Source organism: Eretmochelys imbricata, chromosome 10, assembly GCF_965152235.1.
Source record: "Eretmochelys imbricata isolate rEreImb1 chromosome 10, rEreImb1.hap1, whole genome shotgun sequence".
Lineage (NCBI taxonomy): Eukaryota > Metazoa > Chordata > Testudines > Cheloniidae > Eretmochelys > Eretmochelys imbricata.
This window is the reverse complement of record NC_135581.1, coordinates 9,549,766-9,562,749: the sequence shown is the minus strand read 5'-3', so window position 1 is coordinate 9,562,749 and position 12,984 is coordinate 9,549,766. Positions and strand designations below refer to the sequence as shown.

Sequence of the window (12,984 nt, the reverse complement as noted above, 5' to 3'; positions counted from 1 at the left end):
CAAAAGTTGGACATTCTGCAAGCCCCAGGGATTCATAATGCGATGTGTGTGTGTGTTATTTCTGACTGCCTCCCCTCCCCCCACTCCCCTCCCCTATGTGGACCCCTCTCTCTCCAAGGGGTAAGGGGAGGTCTGGGAGCAGGGAATTTCTGAGAACACTAAAACTTTTCATCTGCCTTGAATCACTCCCAAAGCAACCGACTACCGCTGTAGCTCAAAACCCGGACAATAAATTACTGGGGGAGAGGGAAAGAGAGGAAGGCTCGATCGGACATTCTTAGCTTGCATTCCTTGTACATTCCCCCCATGCAATCAACGAAATAAGGCTGCTCAAAAATTAAACCATGTTGGCTTCATGTGGTATATTGGGGGTATTTATCGTCGATGCATTAAAAAAAAAAAAGCCAGCCGCCACACCGCTTGGACCGCTTTCTCTTCTCCCCCCTCCCCAGCCAGTTTCCTGGATTTTTAAAATCCAGCTGGTGTCTATTAAACAATTTACTTTTAGGATGTTGAACCCTCCCCCCCAAAAAAATCCTGCCATACTTAACGAACTTCCCAGGACGCCACGCAGACGCTGGGGAATGAAAGCAGAGGGGAGCCCTCAAACCCTAACACAAACAGACTTTAGCAAAACAAAGCGTGTTGCAGCTATGTAACTGCCCTGCTTAGAAACTGGGGGTGGAAACTCGCCCTGTCTCCCACCCCTCCGTTAGCACCTCTTGCCATTCCGCTGAAAAGCACGAACAAGATTCTCTCCCTCACTGAAATTATCATCCACAAAACAGGAATACCAACCAGAGAGCGATCTCGCCTTGCAATTAAGATTCAGACTTTTTTCTTCTTCTTAATACTGTTCCCGGCAAGATATTTAAATTGTTACATCTTGGGGCGGGAAGGGGGGGGTGGTATTTAGACTAGAAACCAGGTAATCCTAGTCCGCATTTGTGTTTAAACCAAAGGAAGAAGCGAGATTTCTCCTTTGTCCCAGTTTTATATAAAAATAGTTTTTTGGGGGGAAAGTGTAATCGAGCAAGTAAAATAAAATAAAAGGGGGGGAGGAGGAATCCGGAATCGAGGAAGGTGGGAGAAATCTTGGGGGTTTGTTTCAAGCAAAAAACCACGAGACAAGTTTCAAAGATATCAGTACAAAATTGTAATCAGCGGGAGAGCATTTTAGAAGGGCATGGGACGCATTTCAGGTCCGTTTCTTCGAGGGGAGAGAAAGTAAAAAGCGCCCCAGACACTGAAATGCCTCCCTAGACTTCACACCCCACGCGCCAACCTTCCTCCTCCTCGGGGAAAATGAAACATTTTGGGAGGAGGAAAAAAATGAGATTGGATGTATTTCGTCCCGCGCCAGGGTGAGCTAGAGCCCCCGAGCCGGGACCCACCCTTCCCGGGGCTCTGCAAGGAGCTGGGGGCTTGTCCTTTCCAGCTCAGCCTCAGAGATTTAAATCACACACACCGCCAGCGGGGCCGCAAAGCGCCTTACCCGGGTGGGAATGGATGTTGATGCCCGATGCGAGGTATTTTCCAGGTGCCAGAGGGGCCGGGAGCCCCGCAGCCATGTGGCCGGCGGATGGAGCGATGCGCCCGGCTGCGCTGGCGGGTCCGACTCGGTGACTCTCCATGGCCAGCCCGGACAGCAGAGGAGGGGGAAAAGATCGGGGAAGCCCAAAATCTCTGCCATCCATCATCCACTCGCGAACTCCGAGTTGACTTTAGCTCTCCCCCCCTCCCCCCCGTTCAGATGTTTTTTAAAACTAAGGTGTGAAAGCGTCCCATGGCGCGGTGGGGTGCTGGGGTCCTGGCGAGGCGAGCGCCCTGCAGGGGAGAGACAGACACAAACACGGCGGCGGGGGGTTACCGTCCCTCCGGTGAATTCACCCTCACATCCAAACCTCACACACGCGATTAGTCAATTTGTTTGCAAACGGAGGCTAAATGATTTAAACAGCAAGTCACCCAAAAGTTAAACTGATTTCCCCCCCCCTCCAAACAACCGATATAAATCATTTAAAAAAATATCCTCGCCTTGAAGGGGGAAAAGGAGCGGGTTTGACAGAGAGAAGACCACAACGTTGCTTGGGAGACTCCGATATTTTTGTTGCAATAACAGCAGAGAGAGAATTCGGTTTAATTAAAAGAACCTTCCGCTCTGCCCCCCGCCGCACCAAAACCAAGGGGGAGTTCAGCAAGCCCTGCTAGATCGGGTTAAAATAATTTTTGACAAATAATAAAAGCCTCACTCAGGCATTCCGGACGCTCCTGCCCCACGAATCTGGTTGAAACCAGCCACCGCAGTATATATTCTTCTCCACAATCACCAACTTTAGGTTACAAAACCGCGAAACCTCCCCTTCCCATAGATTAAAATGTCCCACTACACATTTACCCATTATCTTATCCTGAAAGTATTTAATATTTAACTTTTTAGCCCTTGAGGACTCCACTAGGTACACGCAGTTGGGGAGTTTTAAACGAAGATTATTATTGTTGTTGTTGTTTTATTATTATTAGGCTTTTAAATCGGTGTTCCTTAATCCACTTAAAATAGCTTTTGTGTGAAAGTGGATTTATTACTGAACACACGATTAAAAAAAAAACCCAACAACAACGATACAATTGTAATTCTGAGATTACCATGAGATGGGACTGCATCTTGTCACGGTTTTATAAGAAACAGAATTATCCTCAGTTTCATTTTCAGTTACTGATTTACTAAGGAATATTCTTACATATTTTCTAAACCGCGGCTTGTTTGCCAATGAAATTAGTTGGGGGGGAAGCTTAATTCGAGAACCCTCTTATACTTCGTAAATACTCATCACCTTTCAGTTAAAATGTTAAGATATCTAGAATTTACTGAAAGAAAAGGGGCGGTAGAGGGAAGCAGGATATTTTAAATCTGTTCCCCCCCCCCTCAAATATTTATTTTCAATACCATGCAATCATTCCCATATATACGTTTTAAAGGGTACTCAAGCTGTCTAGTGAGCATTGGTTTCCAGATCAAGTGAAGAATTCTTATGTATTCCATGTTTTCTCTCCAGGGCAAATACTCAGAATTATCTGAAATAAATTGAAATTATTTCCACCCATGTCTAACCTACACATAGTTTAAAAAGAGGGAATGCACTGTCCAGAAAGCCAAAGTCGCTCAAAAGCCATTTAACATGAGTTTTCTTACCAGCTTTGTTTCTTATTTTAGCCTGGTTTTAGTTACATGTATTCCACCAGCTTTATTAAGCAGTGGCTCTTCCCCTCCTCTGGTTACCAGATGAAACATTTACTTTAAAAAAAAAAAAACCAACATAATTCTGGACATCCTTAGTTACATGTTTTCCATTTTAAACAGGGGGTGTTGCTGCGTTGTTTTTTTTTTAAAAAGCCCTCCTCCTATTCGTATATTTTACAGTGGAATGAAATAACATTATGACAAAATGGACAAGTTTAGCTGACCCTTTTGATTCTAGGCTTTTTTGGTGGGGGGGAGTTAATTTATCTGCCTTCCTTCAATGTTCCAATTTCAAAACCTCCTTACTTTTCCTTCCTCTTAAACGCAGTTAAAATGGCTGCATTCCTGCTTTTAATTAAAAACAGCCCATAACCATAACATGTCTCTCTCTCTTACCTCCTTTCCAAGCCTGTATCAGCAAAGGAGAAGTTGCGGAGTCGCTTTGGAAACCTTATTTTTATTTTCGATTTTTTTTTTTTTTTTTTGGTGTGTGTGTCGGGGGAGGGGGTGGAGAAAGGAGGGGGCTTTTAAGTAATGAAATTGGGGTGAAATCAAAGCCAACTACACTACGGGAAGGTTTTTGGAGGGTGATGGGGGAGTGGATCCTATAGCAAAGCTATTCGCCAAAAACGCAAACCAAACCTAGTTAACTTGCTGCAAAAAAATAAATTCGAAGAATTCTACCTTTCCAGCCCCGAAGAATCCGCCTCTCTCCTCTATGCAACTCTCTTCTTTGGCATTCTTTAGCTCTTTGCCTTTGCTTTCCTCCCGTCTCAGAAATTAGATCCAAGCTAGAACAGTACTTTTTGCCCGTCTTGCCTTTTTTTGGTATAAAAATGTCCTTTTAGTCCATAAGTCGGTCTCACCCTCTCCTCCACCCTGAAAGAAAAAGGAGCACCGGCACCGATCTCTCTGCTTTCCTTTAAAATCCAGCTTTCCTGCTCCAGAGGTCTCTGCTTTTTAATAAAATCCAGGTAGCGCTGGTTTGGAGAATTCAGAATCTCCATATACAGCCCGCGATTGGAAAAGGTACATTACACAAACCCCCTTTCAAGTTCCTCTCTCTGGATCTTAAAAAAAAAAAAAAAAAAAAAAAAAAACCCTCTTTAGCAATGAAACAAGCATTGTTCCTCCCGTCCCACCCCTCTCCAAGCTGGCCAGCCAAAAATTCATAGTAAGTCTCCCATTGGCTGCTCGCCCTGCCACTCACCCTCATGTAAACACTTTGGCCCTCAGCCATTCCTATAAAACCAATTATGGACCAAGGACTCGACCCGTTTCTAGGCTCCCCTAACAGGGCTGAATGATCAAAACTGGTGGTGAGAATTTTTAGCGGCCGTTTCAAGGCTGCCCTCGCCCTCCCCCTCCCCAGTCTGGGCTGACTGATCAAAATAGAAGGTGATTGTAGCCGCAGTTCGGGTCTGTTCATTTCGCTCTATTTAGTGAAAACGCTGCATTTAGCGAAAGTCCCCTATTTTCAGGGAACGGGGTGGGGGGGCCGGTTCTGATTGAAAAATAAGCTTTCAGCACCGAGGGCAAATAATGCAAGGGGGGGGGGAGGGTTGTCCTCTTCTTCCCCCCTTCTTTCTGCAGTTGCTAGCTGGGGCTTTACTGTACCGGGAAATATTTCCCAACTTTAAAAAAAAAAAACAACAACCCTCCCCCATTTTATCATTTCAAACAGAGCTTTAATTGATTCCCAGAGAGAACGTTTGTCTGAACGGGACTGGGAGGAGAGGGGACAGAGCAGGAGTTTGTTCCAAGTACCCGTGGGCGCGAATGGGCTTGGGGAAGAACCTAAAGAATCCTTCACTAGACGGTAATCGAAGGCAGCTAATCTGTAATGTTTTCGAGAGGCCGGTGAGTGTGTGTATAACCTTTTCGACAGAGGTTCCTATAGAAACATAGGTGATAAGAGCCAGCTGCAGCCCGGCTGGTTAAAATAATCCCAGAATAAATGAACATTAGAGGAGAGTAAATAGTCCCTTTATATAGCTCCTTTGAAAGCAAACAAACGCCCCCCCCCCAAAAAAAAAAATCCGAGCTGAAAACACGATTAAAGAGCAATGAATGATCTGTGGTCAAAAATCCCAACTGACATTTCATTTCATTTGCATTTCACTGCTGGGCTCCTACGGGACCCTTCTCCCTCCCCATTTTAATAAACATGCTTGGGCTCTGTTTTTTCCACCTCGTGTTAAATTTCAAAGACAACCTTCCCCCCTTCCTCCCCATGCGAAATCTGTTTAGGTGGGAGAAACCCGGTGCTGAGCAGAGACGAGATCTGCTCGCTGCCCTAGCTGGAGGAGAAGGCGGGGGAAGACGAGAGAGAAACCAAACGACTGTGTATTTGATATTACAGTGCCTCGTTCAGCATAATCCGTTTTCACCCTGCGTTGTTGGTCTGTTGTTGTTTTCCCCGCCTAGGAAGATGAACATGCCTTGATTTAGGGAGAGGGAGAGAGAGACACGGCTCCGTGTAAACGGAGAACCTGTCTCAAAATTCAGCCGCCTTCCTCACGAAAATGCGTTTAAACTATTTTTAACAGCAAGCGAGCCGTGCCTTCTTTTAACCTTCAGATGCGGTCTGGAAGGCTCTGATACAGTAATGGTTAACCAATGCTGCGCTTTAGCGAGAGACATTGTAAACAGCTTTGTTTTGTTACCCCGGGTTTGGATTAAGTGCTCTACGGTTTGGTTTTTATTTTGTTGGGGGTTTTTTGTTTGTTATTTTTTTAAAAAGCCTTAGATTTAACAGTTTAGGCGTTTAAATCAGTCGAACCACCTCTTCTCCCCCAATCAAGCAGTCCTGAAATTCGTCAAGAGGTTAGAAACTCTCTTTCCCCCCTCAACTTGGGTATTTAAAGGGGGAGGGGAAATCGAATTTAATTCCAGTATAAATTAAAAACAAAAAACAAAAACAAAAAAACCCTCGAGTCCTGTAGGATAGTTTCAAGTTGCCCATAGTCAAACCGTAGCTAGCTGGTTTCTAGGCTGCCCTCTTTTGGAAGCAGAAGAGGAGGGAGAGAGACGAGGAAAGGAAGGGGGGGGAACCCCCAAACCTAAAATAGTAATGAGCTGAGAGGAAAAAGCAATTCTGTGTGTTAAAGCAAAGAAGATCTCATCCAAATTTCACCCCGGCGCCTTCTGAAACCCCAGTGAAAGGACGGCAATTTCAGCAGGACTCATCAACAGTGGATTGATCCAAAATTAGCCAAAGGATCAACAAGAAGAAAGGGGGGGCGACGAGCAGAGAGAGAGAGAGGCTTGGTGGGAGGGGGAAGAGGAGGCTATTGCAAAGAAAATGAATGCAAGTCCGTGGCTTATGGCTGCCTGAACAGAATGCGGAGAGATTTTGAATGATCATTGGAGCAGCAATGAGTGACAGCTTCCCTCTGAGTTTACGCTTCTTCTTTTTTTTTCTTTTAAAATAGCGCTTTATTCCTCGAAAAGCTTGCAAATTCTACATGCAATTTAAAAAAAAAATCCACCGCTAATAAATACCCTAACGATCAAGGAGGGAGCCATCCAGCCATTGTCTTCGGACTTCTCAACTCCTGGATTCGGAATTTTTTGTTCTCCTTTAGCAGACCAAAGGGGGAAAAAATAAAAATGGCTTAATGGCTTTTATGTGGCTTTAAACGCGTACTGTATAAATGTTTATGTTCTCACACCCGGATCCTACAAGACGCTGTAATTGTGATGGTGGGGTATGTATGCAATAAATCATTTAGTTGCTAATAAAAAATTCTGCCTATTTGTCCTTAGTTTGCCAATGGCGCTTGCATTTTTCAAGTGTGTTTCTCATCAGTTGGGAAGGGAATCTGCATTTCATTAAAGCTGCAGTTTCTCTGTTGATCAATCTTTCTCTTTCCCCGCTTTGTCAGCCACCCAAAAACCCCCCAAAAGCTTTAAGCAAGAAAAATGTACTAGGTCAACTCTCAATGCAAGAAGAGCCTTGGAGCTATTTTTTAATAGCATTTTATGTCATCAAATGGTTTCCCTGACGAGGCTTTCGAGATGTTGTTATGGAGGGAAAAATGCAAAGCAAATCCCATAACACGGGCTGCCTTCCGCTGTAAACAATACTGGGTGGGTTATTTTTCCTTCCCCCTCGAAAAAAATAAATAAGAGCTGGCTTTCCATCGCCAACTGCAATCTTGTCCTGTAGCAAATATTTAATTGCCTTGATCTTTGCCACCGATAGCGAAATCATGGATTTCTCCCTCCCCCCTTTGGTGCAGTCGGACTGATAGATACCAGCTGGGTGGAAGCCATCTTGTGGGCTGGGTGGAGTACCAGGGGAGAAAACACATTTCTTTAAAAGCCTGGTATTCTCGCCTGGGAAACTTTTCTCCCCCGCCCCCTCCCCAATATATAAGAGACCGTGGGCAATCAGCCACCTGCCAGGTTAGTAATTAACCCCTTTAAATAAAGTTACCTTTCTAGAAAGCTGCCGGTCTCAGCTCGGGGAGAAGATGCCAGACACTCTCCTAGATAGCTATGTTTTTAAATCGTGCTTTTTACAAGTGACCTTTTGTTTCCCTCTACCGTCTTCGGGGTCTGTGCCTGTTTTTCCTGCCTAAATATTTGAACCCAAGGCTCCAGAAATCCATGATTCGAATCAAGCGGAGGGAAGGAGCCATTTTCTCGTTCCCACCCACCCCCCTTCGGTTTCTTTCAAACCGGAAAAATAATGTCTGGGTTTCTACTACTTTCAGGTCTATATAACCCACCAAACCAAACATTTCCCCTCTTCTCCCGCCTCTCTTCGGTTCTGAGTTATGTTAGTCAACTCTCTTTTTTAAAACTGAGTGTACAGAAACTCAACGGAGCGTATCCAAGTCGATTTCTTTTCTCTGCCAAAGGCACATCTGCCCTTCAAACCAGCCGACCTGCTCGGTATTTGTGTTTGCAGAATACAACTGAACCGAATTAAAGCGCATTAGGGATTTCCCTTCCCTTCATTGTTCTAATCGGCGTTAATTAGATTAGACTTTCTTTTGTTTTGCTGCTGTTTGTTATATACCGTTTACAGCGTGGGTTTGCTTTTTGAGGCACTGTACAACCGTAAACACACAATTATTCCCGGCTGGGTTGACAAAATACTTTTTTTTTTTCTTATCAAAGGACACTCCAACCTTGAAGCCGTCTTTCCGCTGTTTCCCCACAAAAGCCAAACTCGTTTTGCCTTCAGAGGCCCCTCCTTTGTCTTCTTTTCCCTCTCCAGACCCCGGGATATGATGCTGATCTTTACCTGCTGCTTTGGAGCTAATCAGCTTTTATGAAAGAATTCCTAGCAGAAACCTAATCGCTTACCCCAGTGGTCAACACAGATGAGAAAGCCAGCCCTGGTTTTAATACTGCCCTTTGTAGTTTATCTGTAGGTAGGACGGAGTACGTGTAGCTTGTTATATATTTAAATACGTGACTACACTTATTTTCACACTCACTTTAGAACACAATCGTGGTTGGTTTCCCCTAGCTGTTTTCTAAACTGGGGTTTATTTATTGCGCTCAAACCAGTGGGACGTTAGCAATGTGCCAGCCTGGCTCCTCAGAAACTTTTTCTTTTGGATAGTTTTTAGAACGATCTATTCTTTTTTGTTTTAAGCCATTCATAGTCCTAGGAAGCCTTTGAAATCTACCAACTAGTAACACCTCCTTCATGTAGAAACGTTACAGTATATAAAAGGCTTAAGTGAAGCACTGGGCTGCTGCTTTTTTTTTAAAAAAAAAAGATAAAGCTTTCATCTAGAAGATCAAAGGTTCCCCCCCCCCTTGTTTTTTTGCTTGTAAGGTTGAGAATTTGAACCCGAGCGCTAGTTACAATGATTTTAGTTCTTATAGAATTTTCTCCCCCAATGTGGTCCTGCTGATTTGCTCAGAAATATATGGCCTTGGGTTTATTTGTCTTTGTTTCTTTCTGAACGTTAAGTCTAATTTAAAAAAAAACAAAAACGGAGTTTGGTTCATTTTCGCTCGGCGCCTTTGGTAAACGGTCAAAATTTATTCTTCGGAAGAGCTAGTTAAGTGGGACCTCGGTAGGTTTTGCTGTAAAGACGGGTGTATGAATAAGGCGAATTAATTTCCCCCTGTCCCTCATAACCGAAGCCTTCCATGAAACAGTGTAACTAAGCAAAAAACCACTCATGTTTCTAGCAAGTCTAACAGTCATTCCAGAGCCAAATTTAGCTTGGCTAGCAAGCAGATCTGAGCAGTAAATACTTGCAGATAGAATAATTTAATCGTACAGTGGTGCCTAGCGTCAGATTATATCTTGTGCAATTCCCTTTTTTCTGTACTACGTTTTTGCAGTCCAGTGTCTAGCTGGCTTGTGAACACAGTTCGGTGTTTGGCCTACAAAAGAATGAAATGAGCTCTCTGCAATTTCGAGCCATAAATCTTCTGTTTGCTAATAGGTCTCTTCTCTTCCCGCCCCCATCCCTGAAATGAAAGTGTAGCAGTAGGGCCTCTGTTGGGTTACACTGGCCTGTTTGAGATGTCCCCTCTACCCCCTTCTCCAGCCTCGTTCACTCTAAATCAGCCCCCAAGTGGTGGTGGAGGAGGGGAGAACACAGGTTCCCAAGATAAGGGGACACTGCATGACTGAGTTGGCCAGTCCCTGACAGGATGAGTTTGATTAGCCAGGGGAGCAGTTGTTCACAAATGTATGTCTCTCCTTTACCCCTGGCAGGCTTTAGCAGAACACGTGGCAAAAAGGAAAAAAAAAGAAAACTGCAGAGGGGAAGGAACTTTTCCCTGCCACATGATTTCTTAAGTAGCACCTAAATGTGTGGGGTGGGGGCTTGGCTTTCACATACAAGAAGACGGTTCATTTGTTTACATGGGATTCGGTGCCTGGGTACATACGCTTCCACCACCTCCACCGGATCGCGCAACAGGGCGAGTGTTAATAGGACTCACTCGTTTACCAGGGAAACAAATAAACAAAATGGATCTGCCATAGCTGCCCAGTGCCTGGTTAGAAATTCCGGAGTGTGTCTGAGAAGTCTCTCTCCTCTGGCGGGAGCTGTCTAGGGAGGACAGTGTGTGTCAGTCAGAAAAGCCAGGGACTGGTGGTTCGGCAGGCAGCACCTCGCACGCCTTGAATGAACGCTCAGGTGCATTGCAGAACGGCCAGGTGCTTCCACCAAACCCCTGTGGGTTTCTGACACCTACTTCCATGCGCGGTTGAAAATCAGGTCACACCGCGGATTGCACCGTCCTCCCTGCAGAGCGGACTGCCCTCTGCCCAGGGTTCTGAAAATGGAAGGGCAGCTGGCACTCGGAGGGGAGGACTGTGCCCCAGATAATACCACTGGGGTCATTTACTTACAATTTTTAGGAAATTTAATTGCCAGCTGATGAGATAGATAGAATAGTTACATGGGCCCTGGTTGCCCCAGGATAGTTTTTAAGCATGGCCAAGGCAGCCCTAACAGCTGGTGGTTTGGTTGGCTTGTAGGAAGAGGCAGAGCTACTTCAGGATAACCCCTTTTTTTAAAAAAACTTGCCAGGCCTCCTTAGCCTCTGATGGGGAAATCGCAGACGCTAACCTCAGGGGCATTTCTTTTGCCCCTTCCCGGCTATATCTTTCTACCTTTTGCTGGGAACAGAATGCACTGTAACCGCATTTGCCATCAGCTGTATGTATTTATCTAGCAATAAGTCCCTCTTCTTCCTCTAACCAAGTCTCTGCAATCCCATTTCCAGAAGTGTCGGATGCTTGTGCATGCATTTCACAATGCAGTTTTAACGTGCTTACTCCACCTTTCCAGGGTGTTTTGACATGCCAAGCTATATTTAAAGTGTAGAGTCAGTGACTTTATATAGAAACCCTGACACAAATATAGAGGGAGCATAACCCACCCCCACACTAAAGCTAGGCTATCTTGTCCAGGATTTGATCGTCGCTCAAAAATGGTTATTCCTGAAAAGATGAAGGAGTTCCACAAGCCTCAGGCTGTCAAGACCAGTGGGGAGAGGGGTGGAGGAAGACTGATGGAGCTGGGCTCCATTGGAAGCTCCCCAAATGCACCGGTTGATGACACAACTTATAAACAAACTATACAACATGGAAACAAAAGGCCTAAGAGGCATGAAAAATATACACCAAGCTGAGCCTGGCCTGTGGATGGAAGCCGTCTGTGAGCAGCAGAATGGCAGCTTTCAGAAAGAGCAATTACCTGAAACTGCAGCGTGCAGGGAAGTGCCTTACCTTTGAGCCACTTTAGAAAGAAAAGGAGTACTTGTGGCACCTTAGAGACTAATAAATTTATTAGAGCATAAGCTTTCGTGAGTTACGGCTCGCTTGCATCCGATGAAGTGAGCCGTAGCTCACGAAAGCTTATGCTCAAATAAATTGGTTAGTCTCTAAGGTGCCACAAGTACTCCTGTTCTTTTTACAGATACAGACTAACACGGCTGCTACGCTGAAACCTGTCATTTAGAAAGAAAGGAGAGCAGGGCCTGCCCTCCTCAGGGAAACAAAAAACACAGAGAGATGGGGAATTAAAATCTACCCGTCCCCTTGTAGAAATTAATATAGCAAAGCGATTGTTCCCTCCCATAACAAATCATCCCAAAAGGTGTGAAATAAAGCTGATGCTGATTTGAAAAGGAAGCGAGAATGTTAAAGCCCTTCCGGAAATGTATTAATAGGTGTAATTTGGGAGATGGGAGACGTGTCCCTACTGCTGATCACCCTTCGGATTTCTGTTATTGGACAGCTGGCTTGCACAGAAGCACAACGTTCAAACCCCAGCCAAGCTCGCTTCACCCCCAACACACACACACACACACACACACACACACACGATCCTAGGAGAGGCCACTTCCTAATTTGTAAGAAGAAACCCGCTAACCACCCTGCTGATGACGGGTGACAAATTTATAGCAAAACTTAAAATGCACGCCAGTGAGGTGGGGGTGGGGGTGCAGGTAGTTAGCGAGACACTTTGGAAATCTGTCGGGTTTATGTCTTTTTAATAGGAAAATATTCCCGCTATATTAAGATTAATGGCAAAGGGCTCTTTTTTTTCTTCTAAATGCTGGCTCATTAAACCCAGCACCTCTTCCCTCTTGGCCCCGCGTGGCTACCACGTTAGGCGAGGACGAACAGGCTGTATGTATTAGAAGGAAAAGCTGGTAATGAGCACAGATGGAAAGGTAGCAAGAGCAGGCTGGAAAAATAAATACAAGTGCATTAAGAAACCCTAGAATAACAATAATTAAAAACTAAAGTATTCAAGGCAATGGGAACCTCACAAAACAGCAGGACGAGTTCCCTTTTAGGGAACCTGTCTGACCAAAAAAGAACAGGAGTCCTTGTGGCACCTTAGAGACTAACAAATGTATTTGAGTATAAGCTTTCGTGAGCTACAGCTCACTTCATCCGATGACTAAAGTGATCAATTAGAAAAGGGGTCACTTGAAAGAGGCTGGTGTCAATTTAAAATTCCCTCTAGACTCTTTATTCTAAATTCAAGGTGCAACAATGCCTCAGTTAAGCAGTGTTATGCAGCACCCATGTCAGCACAAGGTCCTGTTGACGGGACGCTTTTGGCAGGATTCTAGGTACATTAATGCTCTGCAGAGCATAGCAAGCTTGCCTTTTAAAATGTTGGTTTATGGCTTAGATCAACCATTCCAGGTTCCTTCATCGACATCTAACAATTCTATCAACATGGCCAGTTTGCAAATCTAATTTTGCTTTTAATATTTGCTTTAAAATATTCCCC

General features: G+C 44.7%; 1 protein-coding gene and 1 long non-coding RNA gene across 4 annotated transcripts in view; one reads left to right on the top strand and one right to left on the bottom strand.

Annotated features, from left to right (window-relative positions):
- Nucleotides 1–1,719, bottom strand: part of TNRC18 (trinucleotide repeat containing 18) — an 87,084-nt gene extending 85,365 nt beyond the window's left edge. For all 3 annotated transcript variants that reach the window (XM_077829087.1, XM_077829089.1, XM_077829088.1), the window contains exon 1: nt 1,496–1,719. In XM_077829087.1, coding sequence (XP_077685213.1) covers nt 1,496–1,700 — 205 coding nt within the window. In that variant the 5' untranslated portion in view covers nt 1,701–1,719. The remainder of the gene's footprint in view (nt 1–1,495) is intronic.
- Nucleotides 1,720–4,580: 2,861 nt separating this feature from the next.
- On the top strand, nt 4,581–6,972 carry LOC144271627 (uncharacterized). The gene is made up of 3 exons (XR_013347377.1): nt 4,581–4,639; nt 4,926–5,101; nt 6,676–6,972. It is a non-coding gene; the product is annotated as an uncharacterized LOC144271627 (long non-coding RNA).
- The last annotated feature ends 6,012 nt before the right edge of the window (nt 6,973–12,984 follow it).